Here is a 27,514-nt window from a genome sequence, read left to right as displayed (position 1 = left end):
AATGAAACTAGCAATGGCAAGAAAGACAGGACTATGATGAAATACTTACTTTTACAGCATGGATACCCAGCTTCAGCATGCCCTTTGTATAGCCTTGAGGGCTGACCCAGACCTTACTGAAATGAAGAGCAGCCTTCCACACAGAGTATTTCTAGTTATTCCCTGACTTCACTGCAAATACTAATACATTTCTTGCAAAAGACACAGTATTTGTACCTACTGATAATCAGCCACCAGCATTACCCTGTCTGTGGGCGACTGACTGCTTTTCCATTATGTATGTTAAACACACAGACCTAACTAGGCTGCAATGTGGCTGCTTTCACGTACTTGTTTGTCCTTGTGGCAGTGCTGTACAACTGACATCAGAAAAAAGACAAAGTAGGATCCTTCATAAGAGTGCTTTTGCTCTTGTATCTCTGTTACAGTGGTGCAGCTGGACTCCTGTGGGTCACAAGAAAACACCAATAGGAATATCCCTGCTGGTCTCTAGAATGCATTGACCCAGTCTTGTCTTTTAGTTTCCTTTTCACAGATAGTAAAATAAACATTTTGGCTTCTTATTCTAGAGAGTCACAGCAACTAGATAGACATCACTGCAGAGCAATGGTAGAAAACCAATCCAGACCAGTCTTATCTCACTAGAAGAATCACCAGTGTCAAGGATAAAAAGGTCAATGTAGTTCCAATCTGTAATGTGCAATTTTATATTGCACCAAAAGCAGATATATTAATGGCACAAGTGATGTGCAAAAGCACCACTAGCTGTTATTCCAGTTCACAGAAATATGACTAGTTAGCATACAGCTTCCTCTCCTAAAACTAGCATTTTTTAAAGTTGCCTCTAGAAATAAAGTTATAGCAGGATCATGCTGAGATTCAACAGTAAAATGAACAGAAATACATTTTCTGTGATTTTGAACTTGATATTTGCTAAAATATACCAGTATACTATCTTTTCCAAACCAGTCAGTTGATACGTGGCAAAATTTCTGTACTGATAGCAATAGCACGTGCCTTAATCTTGGAGTGTTCGTCCTGTAGCACTTTAATAAAACTTACTTCTTTTCTAGGCAAATGTTGCTGTCAGATGGACACTTATCAATCAAAGCACCAAAGCTTTGGAAAGCATGAGTCATGGGTGGGTTTTTTATTGGTCAGATCTGAGCTACAGGAAAATATCTGTATCAGGTTCTTCCCTCTAGACCTGATACGGAGGGTGACAGTACAGCAAGGGAAGAGGTGAGCATCTCCTGGCTCCACCATGCTTAGAGGCATGTTCTATCCAACAAACTCCGTGATGAGGTAAAAGTCTATGGCTGCCTATGCAGTCTCTTTAGGTTCTGCGCATTTTTCAATTCTTAGTCAAAAATTACTTCCTAAACTTGTTCACGAAAATACAGCCAAATCCAAAATAGGATCAACAAACTACCTGTTTGAGAAACTAAGCATCATTTTTCATATTTAAAAAGGAATACATATTCAGCATAATATGAAGCCAGAGGGTGCTCTTTTTATTTACAACCTCCTTGTGGTGGTTTCTATGACAGCAGAAAATCATTTTTTTGTTGTTTTCCATACACACAACACAGAGGAACTGTTCAACTATTGAATTTAGGGAGATTCACTTAGCTTAATAAAAATATTTTTTCTTCTTTTATAATATGCCAAAAGTGATAAAAGATCAGCTACTTATATCACATCCCACTTTAAACATTTCTTTCAATGTATCTGCAACTATTTTCCTATTGTTCTGTGTTTTAAGAGGCATTTAGAGATGCAGCAAGGGCATTTGATTATACAGCACCAGCTGAGATGGGAAAATCACATTGATTAATGACATTAAACTGAGGAGAGTCACAAAATTAGTAATAACTTCACATCAGACCTTTACAAGAAGGTAGCTCTAGGTTCATAAGAATGACATTATGTTTCAGATAAACAGCTATATAGCAGATGACAATCTCTCCTATTAAAAGTATATGCATTTACATTTTTCTATTTTTATATCTGATAGCAGAAGCTAGAATCACTGACTCATGGTACAGATATGGAAAATTCTGTTCTAAGACATTTGAGCTAGGTAAAATCCTAGATAAAAAAGAAATTTTATATGAGTTTACCACCTGAAAGTCATACATGAAGCAGTCAACCTCGAAGACTCGAAGACTGTGGTCTCTTTAGGTTGCCTATGAAAGACCAATATACTTTCAAATGGTACAATATGTAGATCTGTGTTAAAAAAAAAAAAAAAAAAAAGGCACACCACCTGGCATTAAACAGTGGTGAGCAATTACAAATACAGATTTAGGAATATCAGCTCTGGATTGTTTAAACTGTTAGGCACCTGCAGACTGATCTTATTCCCACTGACGTCAACAAACATGCTTCTTTTCACATCCACTGTAGAGATTAGACACTTTGCCTAGTTCCCCTGTTGCTTAATAGTCTTTTAGGATAAAACATGACAATTTGCATTGCTTACCAGCACCAGAGGCATGTATATATAATCTACATTTGATCAAACTTTTGCTCAGTCCAAGCTACAACTGTGTCCACACTATCTGGATACATTTGGGTTTAGGACTGCATAAACCCTTTATGTATACTAAGACAAGACAATCTTATGAGACAAGAACCTTATTGAGACAAGAAAGGCTGGATCCCCTGCATTCTTCAAATACATCCAAACACACAGTGTCAATAAGCTGATGTCAATAAGTCATAGCATCTACTAGGTCTTTCCTAGGATCCTGTTATTTGCACATAGGAAAATATTGAAAGAACTCCAAGCAAATGTGTGCTGTGGGTAACATTTACGTACACTGCATATACACAGCTCTAATTTTATCTTCTTCTTGGGTGTTTGCATTGCTGACTCTTAAATCCACAAGAGAAACAACTTTGACTTACTGAAATTTATCTATGTAGATCCACTTTACTCTTTGTAGGACATCTTTCATTTTCTCTGCAGGACCAGGCTACCTTCTGCAACATAGCAAGTAAACTAAAGCTTTATAATTTCTGTGGTATTTTCAGGGTGATTTAGTCACGGAAGAATGTTAGTATTAGCATGATCTCAAATGAAATAACATTGGTTGATGGAATTTACATTCTGTATTCATAATTATTTGCAAACCTGACCTTCTAACCTTAAGTTCTGGTGTCACAAATATTTACACAAATAAGAAGTTTCTGGGATAATCCATTTTTGCTTGAAGTACAAAACCCCATATATAATACCCAGTTCAACTACTAACATACCTAAATATTTGTGAGTACTAAATATAAATCTTTATAAAAGCTATTTAAATTGTGGCACTCTCCACACCACTGTACTTCACATATTACATCACTTTTTATTCAAGAGTGCCATACTATTGAAAAGTGCTCCAGGTTTATTTCAAGAACCCAGCACTGCAGGATTGGGTTTTAGTCTGGATGCTGTGATCACACTACACCTTTCACTGACCTGTATTAGGTCTGGATTGAGCTTGATAGATACACCTAGCATTGAGAAATTCTGGTGGAAAGACAGTTTTGCTTTATTTTCCAGTGAACACTTTCAGTTCTGTAACTGCTTCAGTGGAAGATTCCTCAGGTACAGAGAAGAGTGACAGCTCACTCCCACTGACTGCAGTATGAATTATACTTCATTCCTTCACAAGTTTCTCTCTTCTGTCTTTCAAATGGAAACTGCCTAATTTCTACTGGAGGGAGGAGAAAAAAAAATGCATAAAAAAGTCAACGAAGTATTAGTGATTGCCTTTTTCCCTATCTAGTGAACACTATCCCAAAGAAGTTCTCCTCAAGTCAGATGAAACTGAATAATATATTTTAATATCACTGCAGGCTAAGTTTGACCTTTAAATATTAACATTTAAATATTAATGAAATAGCAGGTGGAAGTCAGACTGACAGGTGTAATACAAGTCAGACTAAATAGCACAGTAAAATTATATGCTGCTTTGAAATTCTCATTAGTGATAATGAGATACGCACATATAATCCATGAGCTGAAAATGTACTCCAGAAAATCCAGGTAGCATAAATGATCAGAAAATTTTGCTAGGAGTAATTATTCTTATTTTATAACTCTGGGGGCAAATCTTTGAGAGGAAAAGTCAGATATCTGCACTTATGCATGTAATTGGACTTTTTTTTTTTTTTAAATTGTACCATTACTGGATTTGTATCCTGAAATATTTTACTGAGAAGTCTATTTCCACTCAACCAGTATAAGAAAATCTTAATCTTTACACAGTTCATCGCAGCTCACTAGTCTGTTCTTTATTAATAACAGTGTTTCTCTCAAACATGCCCCGAATACTGCTTATACCACTAAAGCTGTCTGAGAATAGTAGCAAATTATATGCTGCAATTATAAACATTTTCCCATGAAGAGCAGTATAACAGGATAGAGACTTTTTTTTTTTTTAAGTAGGATCATGTCTTCCTTCAGAACCATCACTGCAATATAAAAAGGCAAAATCACAGAAGTCAGGTAGGGACACTGTGAGCTTTCAAATCATCCGCACTTAAAATCATGTGTACATAACGGCTTTGAAAACATAAGAATCAAATAATCTGTCTTGAAACCAATGCAAACAAGAAATTAATAATGAAAGAGAGCTTAACAAATCCAGGTGCATCACAGGTCTGTGTCTCTGTTAATGCTGCACTGTTTAATGGAAAGATAACATGATGTTAGAAACTGTAATTCCAAATATATCATTAAATGTAATTAAAATATTTTTAATTACTTTCTTTATCCTTCTGGAAGGTATTTAACTACCTAGAAGTTATAAAGGTGTGAAAAATATAAATGTGTAGAAATGCATGGTTGAACTGAGGTTTAGCTTTCCTGGAGGAAGTAACTATTTTACACTAATATCAGGCTGGCTGGGGAATTTGATTTTTTATATCTCTCATTGTCTCCCAGCATCACCTATAGGGACAGACTTATTCAATGCTTTATCTTCTGTCGGGAAAAAAAAAAAAAAAATGTTACTAACACTAATTCTATGGCACGGAATTTACTTTTGCTTATCCAGAGCACTCATACTCCAGAGAAAGTCTCACAGCAACCAAAAGCTCTACAACATCAGCCAGTGTGAGAGTATGACTAGATCACCAGTGCAGAATACAACTAAAAATGTTACTTTCACTGGGCATACGTATTCTGAGGAGGCCAAAATCTGCACATCCTAAATCTGAGCTGCCAGCATAGCAAGTTTTAGTTTAAATAAGTGGAGGACTGAGAGACATATTCAGTTGCAAAATATTGAGTTTTCCTCCTTAAAGAAGAACAGCTGTGATCAGGTCTTTTTTCTAGGAAACTAAGTGGCAGGTAAGGAAAAATCCATCCTTAAAATAGCGGGAGAAGAAAATAAATTAACAGTTAAGAGAGCTCAGAGAACCTGCTGAAATTTATATGTCTTATACGTGGTCTTCGAAAATCAGGTTAAATTTAGTTTCCATATTTATTTACATGTTGCTAAAAGCCTTTTTAAAGAGACACATTTTCTTTCCAGTTGTTTCCTTGTGTTCCTAAGAACATAATTACAGAGGAAACATATAAATATTCAGGGAGAGATTTCCAGATTTAGTAAACTGCTGTAGCTGAGCTGAAAAAGAAATATGAAAATATGAATCTCAGGGTGAAACATCCATAAAAAATGATTTTCTGTGTCAAGCACTGTTTAAGACTCCATAATCAGGAATTCAGAGACAATGCCCATGTTAGTCTGAGAGGACGTACCCTATAGTCATTCTGGTGTGGGTTTGCCCAGCCCCACTGCCCCAGCTCTGGACAGCCCTGGCTGTGCAGTGTGCTTTGCTCGATGGCCAGGCACTCAGCTCCACCTACACCATCCTTACTGGGCTTCTGAAATATCCCTTCCAGTACTTACAGACTCATCACCTCACCTGCACTAGGCACAACCCCATGGCTCAACATGAAGTCCAACAAAGCAGTCTGCCAGATGGTTTGTCCTGACTTTATTGTGCCAGAATCCTGTAACAAGCCCATGAAATTCATTGAGAAGGACTGAGGGAACTGGCATCCAGCTTATCTCAGAGACTACATTGCCCAAACCCATGTGAGATATGGGCTTGGACGAGGCAGCCTCAATGCACAAGGAATACGGTTGGCTTTATGACATAGATGTCTCCACTGTTTTAGTTTGTTTGTTTGATTGATTGATTGATTGATTTTTCTTGCATCCCAGCTCAAGATTATTTTCCTTTTCCTTTCTTTTCTTTTCCTTTTTTTTTTTTTTTTTTGGCACTTTGCCACCTGAATCAGCTAGGTCTCTCTTATTTTTCTTGCTTTCTTGTGTGAAATTACATAATTACACATTAATGTTTTATGTTTTCTGTCATTCAGGAAAGAAGTACTTCAGGCTTCATTTAAAGCCTTAAATTGCCCTTTTAAACACTACAGAGTGAGTACATTTGCTGTCTGCTTGGAGCTTTCCTGTACAGATCTGCTGCCTCCTTTTTTCCTCCTTTGCTAATATTCATTCGTGATGGACATGGATGGGAAACAGTGAAACACACCATTAATCCAAAGGATGAGGATCATATAGGAACAATGTCATTCTGAAAATAAAACAAAATAAAAAACCTTTCAATTTCACCCAATCTTACCTTAAAAACTTTTTTTCCTCCACTCTGTATCCCCTAGGAAAGAAATGAAGACACATACCCCCAAAATGCCGCAAAGCAAGATGAATACCAGGATTCCTTCCTGGTGTATGTAGAGAGGGCTGAGGTAGAACAGGCTCTTTGAGAGAGCTGGGGCAAAGATTGGTTTTTACTACAGATAAGCATGCATAAATTCTACATGTATTTTCTGAGTTCCAGTCCCATAACTGAACCTCTGCAAAAATGTTCATTATATTATTAATATTGTTACTTTACACCTGCCAATTTACCCAATAATATTTTAAGCTGTCAGAGTATGGGGTAACATAGAAACTTGGCCATGGCTGAGCACTGTTTCAATCAACATGTGCTTGCTTCCTTTACTAAGACATATCTTCTAACAAAGCCCTGTTAATTCCCTTTTACATAATTCCAGTATCTGATGTGCTATTACTTAGTAAATGACCTGTACCGTTAATAAGTAAAGATAGACCTGTACCGTTAATAAGTAAAGATAGAGCACCTCTCTTTGCACGACTCCATGACTAATAATTATTAATTATTATGCCTTAGACATTATGCCTTTGAACATTTCTGGCAGAGTAACATGCATCAAACTGAACATGATGAGCTGCAGTAAAAAAGGTTGAGGACCTCTGCACACAAGCATGACAATGAGGTCTGTTACCACTAAATCATAAATAAGTAAGAATACTGACAAATGTGAAGAGTAAGAATATGGTTGGACATTTGGCACAATATATCCTTTTCCTCCTCTGCTTGGACCTGTGATAAACTCAGATAGCAACTGGATTACTTAAAAACATCGTCTTCGACATCTCTGTATTTTATCCAGCATTGCGTAAAAGTTTTTATTCTTGTTATTATTGCTATTAATCAGTGAGTGGTGAAGACAGTTTGAAATGCTTGTAAGGTACAAAGCAAGAATTTGCTCCAAGAGAACAGACAATATCAGTCCAAACAATTTTTAAGCCTGATACTGTCATGAAAAATGTGCTCTTTCTCTCCATACATTCGTCATTTCCATGCACCTTACTGCAATTTAAGGGAAAAAGTGACAACAGTGAGAGGCAGCTCTCAGAGCTGAATAACAATGATGACTATGGAGATATAAAATTAATAGTTTGCTAGAATTAAATTCAGGACTGCTACTTAGATCTAGTAAATACCAGAAGGCAGCCGATGTTTTCCTAAGCTTTGTTTGAGAAGGACTGAGACAATGAAGTGTTGATTTATGCCACTGTTGTGCTACCCTGCCATAGAGTCCCTGGTGCTTACTCTACAGAAAAACATATAGAAGGGTAAGAAGTACTGGTTTGTATTTGCTGACAGCAGCTCAAAAGAATCTGATTACTCCTCTAGTAAGACTCTATAATCATCTACCTTCGTATGTTGACATCCCCCTGTGTAGGATGTCCCAGCTGATGTGGTGCTGGTTTTTGTCAGGTTACATGCACAAAATCTAAAAGCACTGAACCCAGTTAAAACTATTTTGATCCTCTGACTGCACTAAGGCCAGTCTGAAGACTGGAAAGACCATAAATGTGCGCAGATATATTTGATTGTTGAAAACCTGACACCTGAAAAGAAAGGCTCTGGAAGATACCAGAGGGGTCAACGACTTGCTGTGCTGGAAAGGCAAGAAGTGTGGCTCTTCATTTCAATTCACATTTTTGCTTACTCTGGGACACAAGGACAGAAATTGGAATCACCAGTATCATTTCACTCTGATCCGTTAAGAAAGACTGCCATCTCCTGGTTTCTTCCACAACTGTCTTCTCCAGAAAAATGAATTGGTTTAGTTAAAGCTTACAGCTGATCATAAAGTCACACTTGCTCTGAACCTTCAAGGGAAAATGTCACAGGTAATAAAGAGCAGGTAAGAGAAAGCTGGAAAGGCTAATGCATTATGACTACACTACATAGGTTAAGCCAACGTGTGCAATAATTGTAACTATCACAGCTTGACACAGTTTATAAAGGCTTGAACCATAAAAGCTCTGAGTCCCATAACAAGCATTCTCTTATGGAGTGCTGGCTGTTCTAGCTACCACTGAGGTTCAATCCAAAAGTGCAATACTACATAATAGACTATTAATTAACTATTCTCATTCTCAGGAACATTAAAACTCCTTTAAATAGCTTTCTGAAAGGGTCTTATAAGTAAAAGTAACTAACATTGGTTTTAAAGACGTGCCATTGCATCCTTCTATAAGCTCTTAGACTTCTGTGTATGAGCATGAATCTGTCTAAAGATATCTCAGAGAAATATTGCACTCTGTTCTCCATTATCTTTTTCACTAACAGGTACCACAAACACAAGGCTACTATTCAATGAAGCCATTTCTGTCTTCAAAATTGTAGAACCTACTTTAAGACAACAATTTTAAAAAAAATCATAAGTAGCATAATAACATTGAATTAGAAATATTCAGCAATCTGTAGAATTGTTTTCTTTTTTGTTTTGAAACAGTGCTTTGTATTAGTTGAATGATTTTACCAACTTACTATCTCTTTTAAATGAAGAAACACAATGGTCAACTTGTAAAATAATAATAATAATAAATAATAACTTCACTGCTTCATTCCCTTTCCTCTTCAGCTAATGTCATTTTTGTGTTGGAGCTATCTCACAGCTAGGGTGACACCTTGTGTTCACTGCATCCACAAAATGCCACAGACCTGTCTCCATTCAGCTGCCGTGCACCCAGAATGTTCAACGCTCCATCCCTCTCATTGAAATTTTATCTTCAAAGTAGCTGCTAAAAATCTTAGCTGACCATAAATATCTCACTTATTTTCTCACATCTCTTATTCTTTCTGAATTTAATTGTGAGTTAGTATTATTTGAATGGAATTATTTTAAATGAAGACTTGTAAATGAAATGGCAATATAAAAGGCACAATCCTTCTAAAAAGGAGACAGTAATATTTTTTGCTAGGATTCTTTACATTAATGAGGACAATGTAAAAGGGAAGTGTTTTATACCTGAGAAAATAATCATTTTAAAGATTATGAACCTGTCATACTGTAAGTTATAAGCTAGCTGCTACAACTGGAGTTTGATTAATTTGTTAATAAATCACTTGACCTTGCTTGTAGCTTTTGGAGTATTTTGAAAATCCTTCAATTAGTTTTTTCTACAACAGAAAATATTAAAAAATGGATTTTCACACATAAGAAGTATCAAGAATCTAAATGCTGTCTCAACAAAAGTGGTTACCAACAAAAATGGAAAAATTATTTTGCACTGTCATGTACAATACAGGCTACTTATCAACACTTAACATAGATGGAAGAATGGTTGAAACAGATATGTTTTGCAGCATAGGAAAGACATAAACTTGTTGGAGTGGATCCAGAAGAGTGTCACGAGGATGATCAAAGGGCTGCAGCACCTCTCCTGTGTAAAAAAGGCTGAGAAAGTTGGAGTTACTTAGCCTAGAGAAGAGAAGGCTCCAGAAAGTCCTTAGAGCAGCCTTCCAGTATGTAAAGGGGGCTTTAAATGGGACTAATAGGGGTCCATGGCAGGCGAGTGAAACTGGATGAAATGTAAGGTCCCTTCTAACCCAAACTATTCTATTATTCTATTATGATTATTTCATCAATTACCTCCAATACCTGCAAAACCATCCATACCTGCAAAAAAGCAGGTATGTTCTGAGTACCCCAAATACACTGTGTAATTTTGGATTATAAATGTCAGAGACACCTTGTTGTACATTGATAGAATAAAATAGAATCTAAAACTATTCACCTGCACACCACACATGCTTTTACACTGCAGTTATCCTCATGGTACCCTCCTGGCTGTCATTAGCATAGAACAAATTGTGCACTGCACTTGCATTATTATGTATTATTTGCTCTCTCTTTGCCTTTGTGAGAGTAAAAATGTGTTTATCACCTTGTTTGCAGAGAGTGTTGTGCTTTGGTTTGGGTTTTTGGTTCACAGTGTGTAGGTGTTAAATATAAAATGACTATATATTTATCTTGGAAATGGCAAAGTTTTCTCAGGAAAAGTGAATTATACAGTTATAACAGAAAGCCCCACTGTGACAACTGTGACAATAAAAAGGCAGGTGATCTTTCCCTCCACTCAGCACTGGTGAGTTACATATGAAGCATGCATAGATTGGGGCTTCCCAGTATGAGATGGATGTGGACATAGCAGAGTGAGTTCAACAAAGAGCATTAAAAGATTTGGGCATCTGGCATACAAGGAGAATCTGAGAAAGTGAGAAAGCTGGGGCTGTTCGGTCTGGAAAAGAAAATGTTCAGAGTGTGTAAATACCTGATGGGAGGGAGTAAAGATGATGAAGTCATATTCTTCTCAGCGGTACCCAGTGACAGAACAAGAGACAGAGGGCGCAAATTGAAAAACAGCAAGTTCCATGTAAACAAAGACGAAAAGCTTCTTCACTGAGAGAGTGGTCAAGCCCTGGTACAGGTTGTCCAGACAGGTTGTAGAGTCTCTATCTTTGAAGATACTAGAAACCTGAGGAGGTACTAGAAACCTGAGTGGAGGTACTATAACCTGACTTGATGGAGTCTGAAGCAATCTGCTCTAGCTGACCCTGCTTGGTCGGGTGAATTGGAATAGGCAATTAGCAGAGGTGCCTTCCAATATTCTGCCATTCTGGAATTCTATTATTCCAACTGTTTTCTTCATTTTGGAGAGATGTAAGCAATATTTTAGAGAATTTGGTGATGATGTATTTCAGAGATGAGGTCCAAATGCTGACATTAGCTTAAATTTCTGTGAGAAGCCAATGTATAATCCCTGTTAGTGCAAGGAAGAATTACATTTAATGCATGGTAGCATTTGCTAAACACTGAAAATTTGTTATCCAGAAACACCACATAGTCTAGCTCACTTCAGTTTAATTAAGGTGATCTCACACAATTAGCTGATCACCTTGATAGCAGCAGAGTCAACAATGTAGTTGTAGACGGGAACAAATAGACAGAGCTGACTTTTGAAGTTCCTCAAAATATTCCTAGTGTTATGTGTTAAATCACACTGCCTTAATCCTGAACTTTTTCAGCCACTGTTATTGACTAGAAATTCTTTTAACCATAAATAGTCAAACCAAAGATCTGAGACAGATCTGGAACAGATGTGGGACAGAGGACTACCCAATGGAAGTTGAAGCAGCAAGTTTCTCAAAGAATCCCTTTTTTCTGATTGCTTTTCTATGCAACTCACAATCAATTTTGTGGGTTTCTAGCACTGAAGGGTCAAGTGGGTGGATGTGAAGCTGTTCATTGCTATCTGTTGAGTGCATCACTTCAGGAAGAGCTCAGACTAGTGCAGTAACCTGGACTCCTGCTATTGAGATCGTGTGAGACAGAAGGATTTCATGGCCAGACATGCTGAAGTCTGCAAGGGTGAGATTACACATTGGTCCTGTGTGAATAAAATAAGGGGTCATTCATTAGAACAATTAAAATGATTTCAGTTCCTTATCCTTGCATGATCCATGTTACTACAACTCTATAATATTGTCTTCCTTTTAATGAACTAATAACAGCAATCGTGATGGCCTAACACTTTGAAGTATTAAACTGCTTCTCAGAAACACTCAAGCAGAAAATCCACAGGAACTATGCAAAATGTACAAGGTGTTCTATAAAATACAGTTCAGCCCCTCTCCACTTTTCATTCTGGCTGCAGATCTGCACTGGTTTTGATTTGAATCACATTCAGAGATGTGTCAGTCTACATTACAATTGGCACACCGAATTGCTCAAGTTGTAAAATATGGGGAAAATGAGAAATTTCCTGAAAAATTCACAGATATGGTTTGAATCTAGCTGTTTTCTATATGCTGGACAAAGTGTGATGATGATAGTTAAAACTGAAACAATACCTCCATATGACCCATGGGGGAGACGTTATTTGGAAGTAGTATTAAACTAAAAACATTAGAGAAAAAAATGGTGATTACAATAGCCCAGTCTGCATTTTACAAACACATACTCTAATTTTCTATCTTAAACTCAAAGGCGCACTTTAAATTCCCTCACAGATTCAATGCTACTCAACGATACCCTATGGAAATATGGTGTGCACCAGAAATTTCTAACCAGCAATTTTCAAGTTGACATCAATGTTCTGTAAACTAAGCCATCTGTTCTCTATGTGATATGTCTTTATATATCTATGTCCTTATGTATCTATATCCACACCACTTACATCAGTTCAGGTAGGTAATCTTTCTCTTCCAAAGTCCAGGTTTTAGAATTATATGTCTCAAGTAAGTGGGAAATTTGATTATTTCTGGAAACACACTTGCATACATGTACAGATCTTTTTTGCATAACTTAAACACACTTGCTAAAAAAATAAAAAGAGGTATCTGTCTATATGATACTTGATTTTAAACCCAGTGCCTGTTCAGAATGTATTAGACATGACAAATAAATGTAATCTAATGGGGAAAACTGTAATCTGTAAAAATGAAAATATGCTTCTGAAAGGTGTTCTAGTGTGGCTGCAAGCAATAAAAATACTAGTTTTTTAGTTCAACATTTATAACTCAATGGTGCAGATGTTCACCAGTGACATTGTTGATGGTTTGTTTGTTGTTTTTTTTTTCCATAGCCAACCTAAGACACACAAAAAAATATTTTTTCATCAATTCTACATTTTGAAAATCAAGCCTGTCAGCCTTAACTCAGCAATGTGTCACAACTTGAAGTATCCAAAAATGACTATGCACTTTTGTTTCATTGTCTTTTCTGTATGAGATTTTGATAAATTAGCACTGTGTATCTGAATTTATGCAACTGAAATCAATGATCACTTTCATGTTGCATTGTTAATCAAAATAAATAAGTTAATGGTAAGTAGGACAAAAGATTTCTAATTTGGCTTTCATGATAAATTTACTCTGGGAGATAAAATAGTGCCATCGACAGCACATGAAGGTATTAAAACATTTATCTTCAGAGAAAAATCCAGAGGTTCTAATATGAACTTCTTAAGCTCCATAAAGCTTAGCTAACCCAAACGTGATTCCCTACAAATCTGCCTGCAAGATCACGTGTAGAAAATTTGAGATATTTTGACAGCAACTCAATAATGACTTGAGAAAATCCTATTGTTGGTAACGATTGCCCAACAAGTCAAGCAACTACAAATGAACCTATTGGACAGAAATGAGACTTACGTGCCACTGGGAATTCATATAAAATCTAAGAAATGCCAAACTTCAGAGAAAAAATATTGAGATGAGTTAGTGGTTTAAAATATTGTCTGGGCCTGTCATGAATAAATTATCATTATTGCCTTCTGACTCTCTTTTTTTGTGATATTCTGCAGTTCCTGCTTGAAGAGAAAGAAGAAAAACAAAAAGGAGCTCATAAAATATGTTTTGAAATCTCCAGCTAAGTACACTTTGCAAACTCTAAGCAACAACTTTTACAAGATGCCGAGACAAAGCTATGTTGGAGCACATGATAGTTAGCAACCTAATGGGACCTAATTTCCAAATTTCCATACATAATGCACTGACATCTGTTTACACAGATGAAAGATCATCGTTTCTCTTTAAATGCATTGAAGTTTTCCTTGTGCTCCATGCTTTTATTGAAAAGCAGTAAAATCGTGTTGTCACATGACTGGTGCAAAGCCAATATATCCTGCTCGGCAGGCTCTAACATACCTTCTCAGGAGCATTTTTGGGCCTCGTGCCACACTAATGCAATTTCACAAAGACTTGCCAAGCCAGCTGGGACCCAATGTGGAGACTCGCTAAGGAGAGTTCTTTATGCAGGGTTTTACTATAACAGGGTTTTCAGGTCCCAATTCTTGGCAGATCTGGAGGTGCGATGGTGCAGGTAAAAGCTAAATGGTGGTGATCCTGGCAGTACTGGTTGATATACGAACATCTGGACCATGCAATGCCTGAAGGACATCATGTTCTCTGCCCTCAGTGTAAGTATTAGTGTCAGCTCTCTCCTGCCCAGATTTTTAATTCATTCTATCTGCGCAACAAGCATATTCCAGCAATGAACACTGCCTGGGTTAAAAGTGCATCCAAATAGTAAATCTAACCACAAAACTATAAATCAGTACAGACTAGGAAGAACAAGCCTGTAGTTAATTAACAATATATTTTGTAGATACAATATAAGGTAGACAGGGAGAAAAGACGGAAATATATATCCAGAACTTAAATTACATGACTTTCAGCAAGAAATTGTTACTTGCTTAAAATTCAACCTTGAACTGACTTCCCCTGAAGTTTTGAACCCAAAGCCTTTCTTGCTGAGGATAGCTCCATTATTTTCAAAACACAACTGAGGGAGATGAGTTATTCTGTCAGTTTAATAAGCCAGCAGCCAGACCCGTTATCCAGTCAGTCAAAGTTTGGACATGGTCACCTTTCCTGCTTCAGAGTTTCAGTGACACAACTTTAAGTACAGCATCTCAAAAACCAAGCTACAGACCATACTTTTCAAACTGTCCAGGATGTCCCAACAGTGAACACCTGTGAATTTTTCTGCAACTGAGGTGCAATGCCCCACAACCATGGCAACTACTTCCAGTTATGAAATATTAACAGTTCAGAAGGAAAGGAAGCGAGATATGGATTAAAACAGTAAAAATGTTTTAATATGGGGTATACTGAAGTCCAGTTTACTCTTCAGTTCCTCTTGTTGAAGCTGTTCATCTTTGTACCTGGGAAGGAAAGTGACCTAGTGAAAGAATTAGTCAAGCAGACATACTGCTTTCAGTTTCTGCTCCAATAAATAAATAAATAAATAAATAAATAAATAAATAAATAAAATAGAATAAAAAAATAAATAAATAATAAAAAAGCATGGTTTTGTTATTTTGTTTTTATTCACCTGCAAGGTTCCTGTTTCAAGTATAAAATGTAAAAGTGTTACAATTTCATTTTGGCTTGGTCTTCATTCAGTGTTGCTAGACATCACACAGAATCAGGGATATCTTTTCTTGCTCCAGCAATGCCTGCTTAGAATAATTTTTCTTCCCTGGTCATACTTCCTCCTCCTTTCACAAGCTTTTCATAAACAATATTTTTTTAGAATTGCAAATGCCTTATAATTTCTCTGTCTTTCTCATGCCTTTATAACACCTTCCTTTCTAAAATTTCTCAGATAATGACTCATGTTTCTGGAGCAAGGCGTTCACACTGAAGAAAAGTGGCCATCTGTCATGTTTCTCTTGTGAAAGTTTAGTAACTATTAGTAATTTGAATGTACGCATGGTTAAAAAATAAAATATTTTTAAAATGTTATGTATCATCTGGTGAAGTTCCGACACAACAATGACAATAGTAATAGTCATCCTGGTGATCCATATGAACACATCAAGATAACGATTACAGGTGATGAAGAGCGAGTTTTGTTTCATCTCTGACAGCAGTAACTTTAAGAGAAGATGTTATATGCAATAAACACTTCGAAATTAGTACAGTAATAATTCTGCAGCTCAAATCTGCTTTACAGCGAGTTATTGCAGGCTGAGCATTACACAGCTTGCAGCCGTTCATATTTCTAAGACCATAGCCGTCATTGGCTTGAGAAACCCCAGCAACCCGCTGTAAATTCCTGTGCTATTTGTGCCATCTGCTGGTCACGAAAGATGTGAAGGGTGTCGCCAACAGCACAGATGGCAGGGGCTCATCCCCTTTGGGAGAGGATGGGGAGGCAGGAGGAGGAGAACGCTACAAGGGATGAAGGCCGAGGTGCCCAGCACTAGGAGTGGAGGGGCTGGCAGGGAGGTGTGGAGCCTCTCAGGGGTAACAGCCGGCGAGGAAAAGGAGGAGGAAGCGGAGGAGGAAGAGGAGGGCTCAGGGAGCGCGGCGCTGCCTCCGCCGAGGCGCTGGGTGCCGCTGCGGGCCGCCCGTCAGGCGGCGCGGGGCCGGGCCGGGTGAGGTGAGGCCGGGCCGTGCCGGGCCAGCGTCCCCACGTGTGGCCGCCATGTCGGTGTCGGTGGCCGCGGGCAACCTGCCCATGCGGCTGCTCCGCAAGAAGATCCACAAGCGCAACCTCAAGCTGCGGCAGCGCAACCTCAAGCTGCGGGAGGCCGAGCGGGCGGGTACGGCCGGGACCGGGATGGGGACGGGGACGGGACCGCGGAGCCTCTCCCCGGCCGCCGGCCGCGCTCCGCCGCTCACAGCTTGTTTCCTTTGCCCTCGCAGCGCCTCCGGCGGCCTCGCTGAGCCCCCCGGAGGAGGAACAGGAGGAGGAGGAGGCAGCGGAGGAAGCCCCCGAGGCGGTGACCCCCGAGGCAGAAGCCCCCGAGGCAGAAGCCCCCGAGGCGGCGGCGCCGTGCCCGGAGGGAGCCGGGGCGAAGAGGAAGAAGAAGAAGAAGAAGAGGAAGGCGGCGGCTGCTCTCGAGAACGGTGCGTTGTCTTCCTCGGTATGCCGGGATTCATTTGCCCGGCCGAAGCACCGCTAAGACATTCCCTAACAACGAAAAAGCCTTCTTTCTGCTTTGTGCCCCTTCAGAGAGGGTGTGTTGGCCGTGAGAAGTGCCCTGGTTGGGCTGGTGCACGGTTTAGAGCCCTGGAGATCTTCCGTGGTGTATTTTTTTTCAAGTAGAAGAAAGTAGCTGAAGATCTGAGGGGTGTCTGCATATACCTGGGAGCTGGTACTGTCTGTGCCCAGCTGCTGCAGCTCGGGGCCCTGCCCTGGTCGCTGCCAGCACAGGAGAGCACATGCTGCTGGCTCGGGTGTTTCTGGTGGTGGTTTCCCTTATGCACAAACCTAAAAGCCCTGCCTGTATTTGTCGTGTTTCTCTAGATTACACTGGTGAAAGAGGTGTTTATCACTTAGTGTTTCTAGTGATTTCTGGAAAACAGATTTGCATTATCATGATATTTTAGGGATACAAGTACACTAATGAGTGGAAGGACCGCTCCTTATATGCTTTGTAAGAAATGATCCTAAAGAAATTGAATGGATAACTGGAAAACGCATCTTAGGGTTTTAACAACTTAATTTGAAATTCATCTCCTCCTTCCCAATTTTTACTCAGTAAACATAAAGCAAAAGAGTGCAATAGCTGGTACCTTGTGATTTTTGTTTTTGCAAATACAGAATTCTGAATGTGCATCAAAATACTTTTAATGGAAAGCTATCTGTTACGCAATAACAGTAGAGAATAGGTCCTTTTTACATTTTGCCTATGTACTGCATTTATATTTAAATACTCTTTTGAGGTTTACATTCTCTAATCATTTATTCTAACTATAATATTTGAACTCTAATATATACTAAGTCAGTAGCAACCAACATATTTGTTCCATAGGATCATGCTTTTGTCATTTCCCCGGGAAAAAAAAACATGGTATACTCTAGGCTGCTTTGGTTTACGATGCAAAGTGCATTGTGTGCAAGGAACTTGAATGAATGTCTTGCTATCTGCATCAGAAAGCTTCATGGAAACCTTGCCACCCCTTCTCATGATCCCTCTTACCTTACAACATAGCAGTGATTTATGGGCTAAAGAAAATAAGTCTGGCTCAGTTTTTAATGATGAACATGTTTTTCATATTCCTTACTGCGATTAACAAGTTTTCTGTAAAAATAACACCCTAGGTACAGAAACTAAAAAAGCAAAAACCGAGGAGGACAAGTCTGTGGAGGCAGAAGATGAAGATGGGAAGGATTCTGGAGAGAAAGAAGTGGAAGAGGAGGAGGAGGAAGAGGATGAAGTACCTAGTTTACCGCTAGGTTTAACAGGTATCTTGTGTCCTCATTTTTTGTAGATGTACAAAAATCCCAAGTTTTTAAGCTTTCTTCTAGAGCAAGTTGCAGTTTTCAGATCTGCAATAAAAGTTACATGTTTGAATAAAGGTAGCATGATGCTGACCGCTGTAGAGCTATTTTTCAGTTACTGTTCTTTGAAATTTGCATTATATCTACATTTCTGTTGGTCTTAAAATTACTAGTGAAAATCAGTTTTATAACAGATGCACACACATTTCATTATGGAAGAAAATGTCAGTGAAATGGAGGTGTATGGCTAATAAATTAGAATGAGAGTCAGTGCACTCGTATACACTGTTAACAGTTGTCTGCAGTATTCCTAGGGACCCGTTAATACAGAGTATTTTGTCAACATCTAAGGATTTTGTGGTACGAAGGAATGAGAAAAAATCCTTTTAACATCAATTCTAACTGGGTCATCTTGGGATGGATAGAGTTGAAGAAATAAGTTTGAAATTTGTTTTCCCTTCTCTTCAGGTGGTTTTGAAGACAATTCTTTTACATCCCTTGATGGTCTTGTCAGTGAGAATACATTGAAAGGCATAAATGACATGGGCTTTACGCACATGACAGAAATTCAGCATAAAAGTATTAAACCTCTTCTGGAAGGCAGGTAAGAAATGTGTTTTTAATAACTATATTGACAACAAATGTGGAAATTTTGCTAGCAAGATAAATACATGAGATGTGACTTTTTACAGCTTTTTTTTATATAATTCTCATATTTTTAAAAATATTTTGTTTGTAAACGTTAATACAAGTTAAGAAATTGTATCTGTTACCTGTGAACAGATACTGAGGTAAGTTCATGGAACTTGCTTTGCATTTGGCTTTGAAAGCAGGGAAGTCTGTTTTCATTGGCCTCTTGGTACAGTGTGTTGCACAGTCCATAGAGGCAGAGACCAGTTGTTGTGGACCAGATCTGCCACAGATTTCTTAGTATTAACTATACTGGCTTCCTTTAAGCTTTGTTACATTTTTACATTGTCAACATCATCCAAAATGGGATTGCTGTTTTCCCTATAGGTTCAACTAAACACTTCATTTTGTAACTTTGTTTCATGTAGGGATATTTTAGCAGCGGCAAAAACAGGCAGTGGCAAAACACTTGCATTTCTCATTCCTGCAGTAGAGCTCATCTACAAGTTAAAATTCATGCCTAGAAATGGTAAGCTTTTTCTTCTTTTCACGGTTGAATCCCATGTGTTGATTTGACTGCAAAGGGGATTGTGTGAGTTTCCATAACTTAATCTTGTTTGGTTGATGTCTGCTTTAGGAACGGGTGTTATTATTCTTTCACCTACTCGAGAGCTTGCAATGCAAACCTATGGAGTTCTTAAAGAACTTATGAATCATCACGTGCACACCTATGGTCTGATAATGGGGGGCAGTAACAGATCAGCAGAAGCACAGAAACTTGGGAATGGAATCAACATCATTGTAGCAACACCAGGAAGACTTCTGGATCATATGCAGGTAGGTAAAATACTGATGCCTAATACTTAATAAAACATAATAAAATACTTGTCCCTGTCTGACTCTCAATTTGTTAATCTTCTAGAACACACCAGGTTTCATGTACAAGAATTTGCAGTGTTTGGTAATTGATGAGGCGGATCGTATCTTAGAGGTTGGATTTGAAGAAGAAATGAAACAGATCATAAAACTTCTACCGAGTAAGAAAAAAGTCTTTCTTGGAAATTACTTGGCTAACATTTTGTCTTCTTTATGACTCAATTATTGTAAAAGAAGTCATTAATTTTTATAGTTCTGTAGGTGTACCTCAGAGTGATTGTCTTACTCTGTCTTTTTTCCTGATAGCTGGTATGCATTATTTTATTTAGCATCATTCATCTCAAAGACAGAGTTTTCTTAACGTACTTTAGGAATATAATTCTGTTCATATAAGATCCTTTTAGTTCAACACCTACAGGATCTCATTCATCTTTCTGTGCCTGTTTTATTGCCTACAATTTATTATTTCCTTATAAAACTTAAATATAAGGAAAAAGGTTTTCTGGCTTGCAGTTGGATCTTTTATTGGTGTTTCCAAGAACAGTAGAAGCGTATTTCAGTGTTCACCTTAAAATTTGCTTTCTTACTTTGATTTAGTTATTTCTTACAATTGATATATAAAACACGATCTCAGAGTCACCAAGGCTCTCCCTTTAATTATCAAAATTCAGTAAAAAGCATGGAAGTAGTAAATAAAGAGTATGCAGCATGTTTTGGAAAACAAAAGTATTTTAATACCCATGAAAATGAAATCAATCTATAGTTAGAATTACAGGGTAAGTCTGTACCTAAAATGTTGTCTCTAAATTGAAGAGCAAATGCTAATGAACATTTCTCCCAGAGAAAGAATATTTTCTTTTTGCAGATAAAGATTTTGCAGATGGTAACACACTAAGTAAATAAAATATACAATGCATAAAGCAACAAAATGTGCTTTAGAAGATAAGCGGGGAAAAAAAAAAAGACTTGCACAGGGAAGTTTGTAGCTAAAGACGTTAAGGCCTTGATATTTGTGTTCTCCTTTTAAAAATAAGGCTTTCTTTTAAAATACTTTCAGAGCGCAGACAGACAATGCTTTTTTCTGCTACACAAACCAGAAAGGTTGAAGATCTGGCAAAGATCTCTCTGAAGAAAGAGCCGCTGTATGTTGGGGTTGATGATAACAAGGAGACAGCAACAGTTGATGGTCTTGAACAGGTAAAACACACCTTACTAAAAAGGGTATCAGCTGTGAACTTACACTACCCTATATGTTTTTAAATGGGTTGTATAAATACTATCTTAGTGTTTAACATCCTACTGGGCAAAAGCTATCAGTTGCCTAAAGGGCTTTATTCACTCTACTAGCTGTAAGTTTTGTGCATCTAGTCGATGTTTGCAGGAAAGATGATAAAAAAGTTCGTTGGATAATAATAGTTAGTTACACTTTGCCATTCCTATTTATGTTATCTACTTAAGCTCCAGTTCTCTTTGTAATTCTGTTACCATGTTGCAGATAGAAAATGCTATAGATTTCACTGTTGCTACTTCAGATGCCAGCTAAATACAGTTGTACAGTTACAAATTATATTTAAAGAGTAAACTTGTAGCAAAAACTAGATAAAATTCCTGAAATTATAAAGAATTTTAAGAAGCCTGTACAGTAATTTTCATACCTAATATCAGAATTCAGAAGTTCTTGAAATGGATTTTTATTGTATAAACCATTCTTCATTGAAATACTACTTTTTGAGAACTAGTGAAAAAATACTTCTCCATTGGAGAATTATTTCAAATCAGCAGAGTAAACTTTTGGCTGTAACTCTACTTCAGGAGTTTAATATAACATGGTGAGGGACAGGAAATATATCAAACGGTTTCTAACTGTATAGCTGGAAAATCAACTATTTGTCACATCTGTTTTGTAATACAACAGCTCCCTGATTTAATTGTATTGGTAAAGCTAAAATGTGTTCCATACAACTTTGTTTGACACCATTTAAATAATTTCCAGGGTTATGTGGTATGTCCATCTGAAAAAAGATTCCTTTTGCTCTTCACATTCCTTAAGAAGAACCGGAAGAAGAAACTAATGGTATTTTTTTCTTCATGTATGTCAGTGAAGTACCACTATGAATTACTCAACTACATTGATCTGCCTGTTATGGCCATTCATGTAAGTATTTTATACATAGATTTCATTTTTAATTAATCTGATAACACCTGTAAGTTGTTATAGATCTTTCATTTACCTTATTTATTTCATTTCAGTTTATAATAAACAGATACTCTGCTAACAAGATGTTCTGGTCTCAATTAGTTTGCAGAGGAATGAAATAAAGTAAAAACAATGTAGTGAGAGCACTGCAATGCTGTTGATCTTACTGTTTTCTAAATGAGGTTTGAATGCTGATATTAACTTATCCTCTTGCGTGTAGCCCGTTTTTCTGTTTCTCTCCAAGAGACTGCCCTTATTATATTTGGTTGTTGTTTTTTAGGGCAAGCAGAAACAAACAAAACGTACCACGACATTTTTCCAGTTCTGTAATGCAGAATCTGGAATTCTGCTGTGCACTGATGTAGCTGCCAGAGGACTGGATATTCCTGAAGTGGACTGGATTGTCCAGTATGACCCTCCAGATGATCCAAAAGTAAGTTAAGGAAATAAAAAACTTTCAATTCCTAGCTACATATGTAGTAAAGAAACCTGAATCTTCTGCTCAACAGAGGTCAGGATTCAGCCAAGTTAGCATCTGGAAGCTGATTTCTTCCACTTATTCTAGCAGGATATGCTGCACCTAGCTGAGACCTCTGTTACATTTTTAAGAGTAGTTTTGTAAAACATTACTCTTTATGCAACTCAAGTAACTTAAAATCTAATCAGCTAAAAAAACAAAACATCTATTAGAAGGAACATGAGGTTTATATATGCGTCCTTGAGTCTCCTGACAGCTTTTTCAATGGAAAATTGATTTTTATTTAAAAATTAGAATTCTCATTAGAATAAATGCCCAGTGCAAACAAGAACAACTCAGATCTGGAAAGTCTTGACAAATATGTAGAGCAAATATATCAAAAGCAAAGTAAAATTTTCTGCTACAGAGCACTACAATTCTTTTTCCCTCAATAAAAGGTAAGATACTTATAGTCAGGGGTTTCTGTTTCAACCTAATTGTGCTTTGCATCGTCAAAACTTAGTTTGCCTTATCCATGTGTCAGTGTATGTTCTTAGAACATAATTGATGATGCATTACAGTATATTAATGTTAAATGTTCTTTTGTGAATCTGTGTTATTAAATGCTTGAAAGACTGATTGGACTTACTGTTTTTTCTTCTCTGCAAAAAAGGAGTATATTCATCGTGTTGGTAGAACGGCCAGAGGTATAAATGGTAGAGGACATGCTCTGCTCATTTTACGACCGGAAGAACTGGGCTTTCTTCGTTACCTGAAACAAGCCAGGGTAAACTTCTGTAGACTTTTTTTTTTTTTTTTTTTTTATGATTTCATAGTGCAACCAAGATTTCAAAGGCAAAAACTGTAATGATTAATGAAACACTTTAACTTTTAAACAAGAACTATTCTGTTGCTTAGAAAATATTTAACTGAACATCTGACTTTGTGCTGCTGACCTTAGACTCAAAAGTAACTATTGAGTATATTTATAGTTGCTTTGCAACTGTGTAGCTTGTGTTATTAAGAAATAAATTTCCTATGACCCATCATGGAAAGATACTGTGAGCTTGGCCAGTGCAGTTGTTATTTTTCTTTAGAAAGAAAATTAATCAATTTCAAAACAAAGGTAGCCTTCTTTCAAGTGTAGCCCTTTTAATATGGTAGAACTGCTCCTAGTTCCTTAGTCCCTTTCTACAGAGTCCCTTTCTACAGAGTCCCTTTCTACAGAGTCCCTTTCTACAGAGTCCCTTTCTACAGAGTCCCTTTCTACAGAGTCCCTTTCTACAGAGTCCCTTTCTACAGAGTCCCTTTCTACAGAGTCCCTTTCTACAGAGTCCCTTTCTACAGTCCAGAATTTTGCCACTTGTAATTAATGTGATGTAGCTTCTAAAGGAAAAGCTAAAATGGTAAAAGTGTCATAATGCGGGTCTTCATGCTAGTTGAAAGGATGTGATAATACTGATATATTGGTGCAAAGGCACTTTATGAATGTATCTATGATAACGGGTAGTAATAGTGTGATTATTGCTTTGAAAAAAAATGTCAAAAAACGAAAATAATTGTAGGTAATCTTTTCACTCATGAAAATGTCCTTGAACTTCACAGTTATAATTATCTATTAAGAGATATAGCTAAAATATTAAAAAGTAAGTGTTCTGTTATCTGACAGGTCTTATCCTATTTGTTTTAGGTCTTAAACACATTAACTGTTTGTACAGTAATACATACATAATGTAGATATTTTCCTTGTTTGTTAAAGGTACCACTCAGTGAATTCGAATTTTCTTGGTCAAAGATTTCAGATATCCAGTCTCAGGTATGAAATGGCTTACTAAAGGTGCTCTGAACATTTGTATAACAACAATTTATGCAGATGATATAGTCTATTGCAACTAACATTTAAAAATAATGTGCATGTTCAGAAAAGTTCCTGTAGGTGAGTATTCTGTAGTAAATCCTCCTGTCATATTGTCCCTATATGATATTACAGACAGAAAATGTTGTGAAACCAAATATGGATTTTAATATCCAGTACTAAATTGTCATCATTACATCATCTGAATTTGCTTGTAAGGATTGTTTTTTCATGTTATATTGCAAAATCATAATGATGTAAATATGCCTTCAGCTCTTGAATAGAATGTTCTTGTCCAGCGTACTAAACATGATGTTCCAGTAGCTTTCATTGAATGGCTGTGCATGTTCAGACTAATTCTGAATATCTTTATGTCTTCTAAGATGATTTGCTCAGCCTTTGACATGTACTAACACCTAGAAATGCTAGTGTGTATATTCCAAATATATTTTTAACCTCCTTGATGGTAATAAAGCCCAACATCAGCCAAATCTGTTTTGTACTGCAGTGCTACAAAAATAGCAATGGAGCACAAAGTTGAAAAGAATAACATAGATAGTTTTGTAGATAAGAATTTTTATTGTTGTTTAGTTCTGTGAGTCATTCTTTTCATAAGAACTCTGTAAAATTTCTTTGTAATAAATTAAACTTGAAATAGCAATACAAGAAGTATTGAAGACAGGCTTTTCAGAAAGAGAATTGTTGTTAAGAACAATTATGAAATAATGACACACAATGTAACTTAATATTAGTGTGCCAAATTAATGTATGCTAGAAGTCAAATGAGACAGGCATCATAGAAGAATTCCACTTCAGGCTGTTTTGTTTTTCTGTTTATAAAAGCACTGTAACAGCAGAGTGCACGCGCACATATCACAGTGCAGTCTTATTGAAGTGAGTAGTGAATGTCGCTGCAGCTTGCACAGTAAATAATTTGCTTGCACATAATTTATACAGTTGTTACAGCCATAATTTCATGCCTTCTGTTTTTCTTTCCTCCTCACCAGCTGGAGAAACTGATTGAGAAGAACTACTTTCTTCACAAGTCAGCCCAGGAAGCATACAAAGCCTACATTAGAGCTTATGACTCCCATTCTCTGAAGCAGATATATAACGTCAATAACCTGGATCTTAACAAAGTCAGCCTTTCATTTGGTTTTAAAGTCCCTCCATTTGTTGACCTCAGTATCCTTTACTGCAGTGTTTCAAAGCTGAATTCCTGCTATGCTATAGTACCTATGCTACTTCAAATTCTGGTTTTTGTTTTGTTTTGGCTTTGCTGTTTAATTACATGCATGCATCATGCTCAAAAATGGTTTATAAAAGAAAATCCTAAATGGCAGTTTTTCCAGTTTTAGTGTTTACAAACATCTGTTTCAGTGCATGAACATGCTTCAGTTGCTGCAGGTTAGCAGGTGCTGGAATGTTGCATACATCTTCCAGGGTGCTGTTCTTCATGCACCATAATTTTCATTGAAAGGTGTGTAATTAAGTTTAATCATGGAATACGGAAATAGAGGGGCAAGGGCCCCTCTTGTCAAAGCTGCTAGTGGGTAGAAGTTGAAGCAGTGATACTCTGGTCAAACTAATTCTACGGCTGGAGGAATAAAAGTGTTCATTAGAATGACAGGCACAGCTTCAATTTGACCTGTAGTTCTGCAACTGAACTTTTTATATTAATGCTGTTACTTTTTTTTTCTCCCTAGTAAGTAACATTTCAAATTAGTTTTTTTAAGTTCTTTAACCCACAAAATTCCAGATGTGAACAGCAGCCAAGGCAGAAGGCTACAGAAAAGAGGCGGAGGTGGAGGATTTGGTTATCAGAAATCGAAGAACGTCCACAAAGCTAAAATCTTCAAGCATATTAACAAGAAACCAGACAATCGGCAGTTTTCTCGTTAATCCTGCATTCATTAAAATGGCTTGTTCTGTTGGAATAGACTACCTTCACCAAAACTCTCTGACAGTTACTTCAATTTTAAACTGCTTTGTTGGCATTTTTAGGGAAATTTGTTTTTGTTTATAAGAACATCTTTCATTGCAGGAGGACTCTTTGGAAAGGAAAATAAAGACAGGTGGCCTGATAATTTTGCCATGCTTGTAATTATTTCAAGTTAATACTACAGATTTATTAAAGAAAACATATTTTCAGCTTTTTATAGAAAAAAATGCTTATATTTATCCTTTTTACATGCACACCTGGAAATTGTTGGAGTAGATAGAATGCGGGACAGATTGCAGTGTGAGATGACTTCTGTTACAAGAGACTTCAGTATGCTGAGAAATGCAGAAGAGTTAATAGGTCTCTGGATAAAACTTTTACAATGTAAAAAAAAAAAAAAAAATTAAAGGATTTTTGTTCACAAGAATTACTGCAGTTTTAGTGGTACAGAACTCTTTGTCCATCAACTGTCCTGGAGACTATAAGAACATTTCTTCAGAACAGAACATGTCCTTTGAATCAAATTAAGACTGAGCTTGTAACTGTTTTAAGTCATGGTACCCGTATAACATATGGGATGTCCAGGATTTAAAAAAATAAAAAAATATATACATCAGAGATGTGCTTAGAACTGTTTCTCTTAATGTTATAATTAAACGGTAACATTCTAGTGAAATGTTTGGTTTTCCTTCATGGTCTGTTGAAATCTGAATTCACCTGTCTGGTAATGTCTAGTGTATTCTCTTAAGAATAGGCAAAGAAAAATAAGAAGCAGGTTGCTTGATTGGAAGGACTCAGCCCAGATAAGGTGTGGGAATTTCTTTTTTTTTTTTTTTTTAATGCTCCATAAAGTTGATGCAATGAAGCAAAGAGACTTCCACAGGATTTAGGTGGTGAGCAGTAAAATTGCTTGTGCACAAGTAAAAAAGTGAAGGGGTGTATAAATATCCTAAAAGGATGTTTTGAGGGAGAAATGGAAGAGGACCGAATACATGTTGCAAACAGAACAAGTATGGACAGTAAGTGAAAAGAAAGCACAAGGTGCAGGAAAGTAGAGTAATTATATTACATATATTATTTTCAGGTCTCTACCACTCTAGAAGTAGATAATTAAGGGCGGGGAGGGG

General features: G+C 37.1%; 1 protein-coding gene across 1 annotated transcript; it reads left to right on the top strand.

Moving 5' to 3' along the window:
• Window positions 1–16,532: 16,532 nt before the first annotated feature.
• On the top strand, window positions 16,533–27,063 carry DDX18 (DEAD-box helicase 18). Its single transcript, XM_068687290.1, has 14 exons — window positions 16,533–16,745; window positions 16,849–17,052; window positions 18,251–18,394; window positions 18,899–19,034; window positions 19,489–19,589; window positions 19,698–19,897; window positions 19,983–20,097; window positions 20,994–21,133; window positions 21,930–22,091; window positions 22,414–22,566; window positions 23,264–23,377; window positions 24,350–24,406; window positions 25,453–25,630; window positions 26,205–27,063. The coding sequence occupies exons 1-14, from the start codon at window positions 16,628–16,630 to the stop codon at window positions 26,345–26,347; spliced, it is 1,965 nt and encodes a 654-aa protein (XP_068543391.1). The 5' UTR covers window positions 16,533–16,627; the 3' UTR covers window positions 26,348–27,063.
• The last annotated feature ends 451 nt before the right edge of the window (window positions 27,064–27,514 follow it).

Source organism: Anas acuta, chromosome 6 (assembly GCF_963932015.1).
Source record: "Anas acuta chromosome 6, bAnaAcu1.1, whole genome shotgun sequence".
Classification (NCBI taxonomy): domain Eukaryota; kingdom Metazoa; phylum Chordata; class Aves; order Anseriformes; family Anatidae; genus Anas; species Anas acuta.
This window is presented reverse-complemented; position numbering and strand designations above follow the sequence as displayed.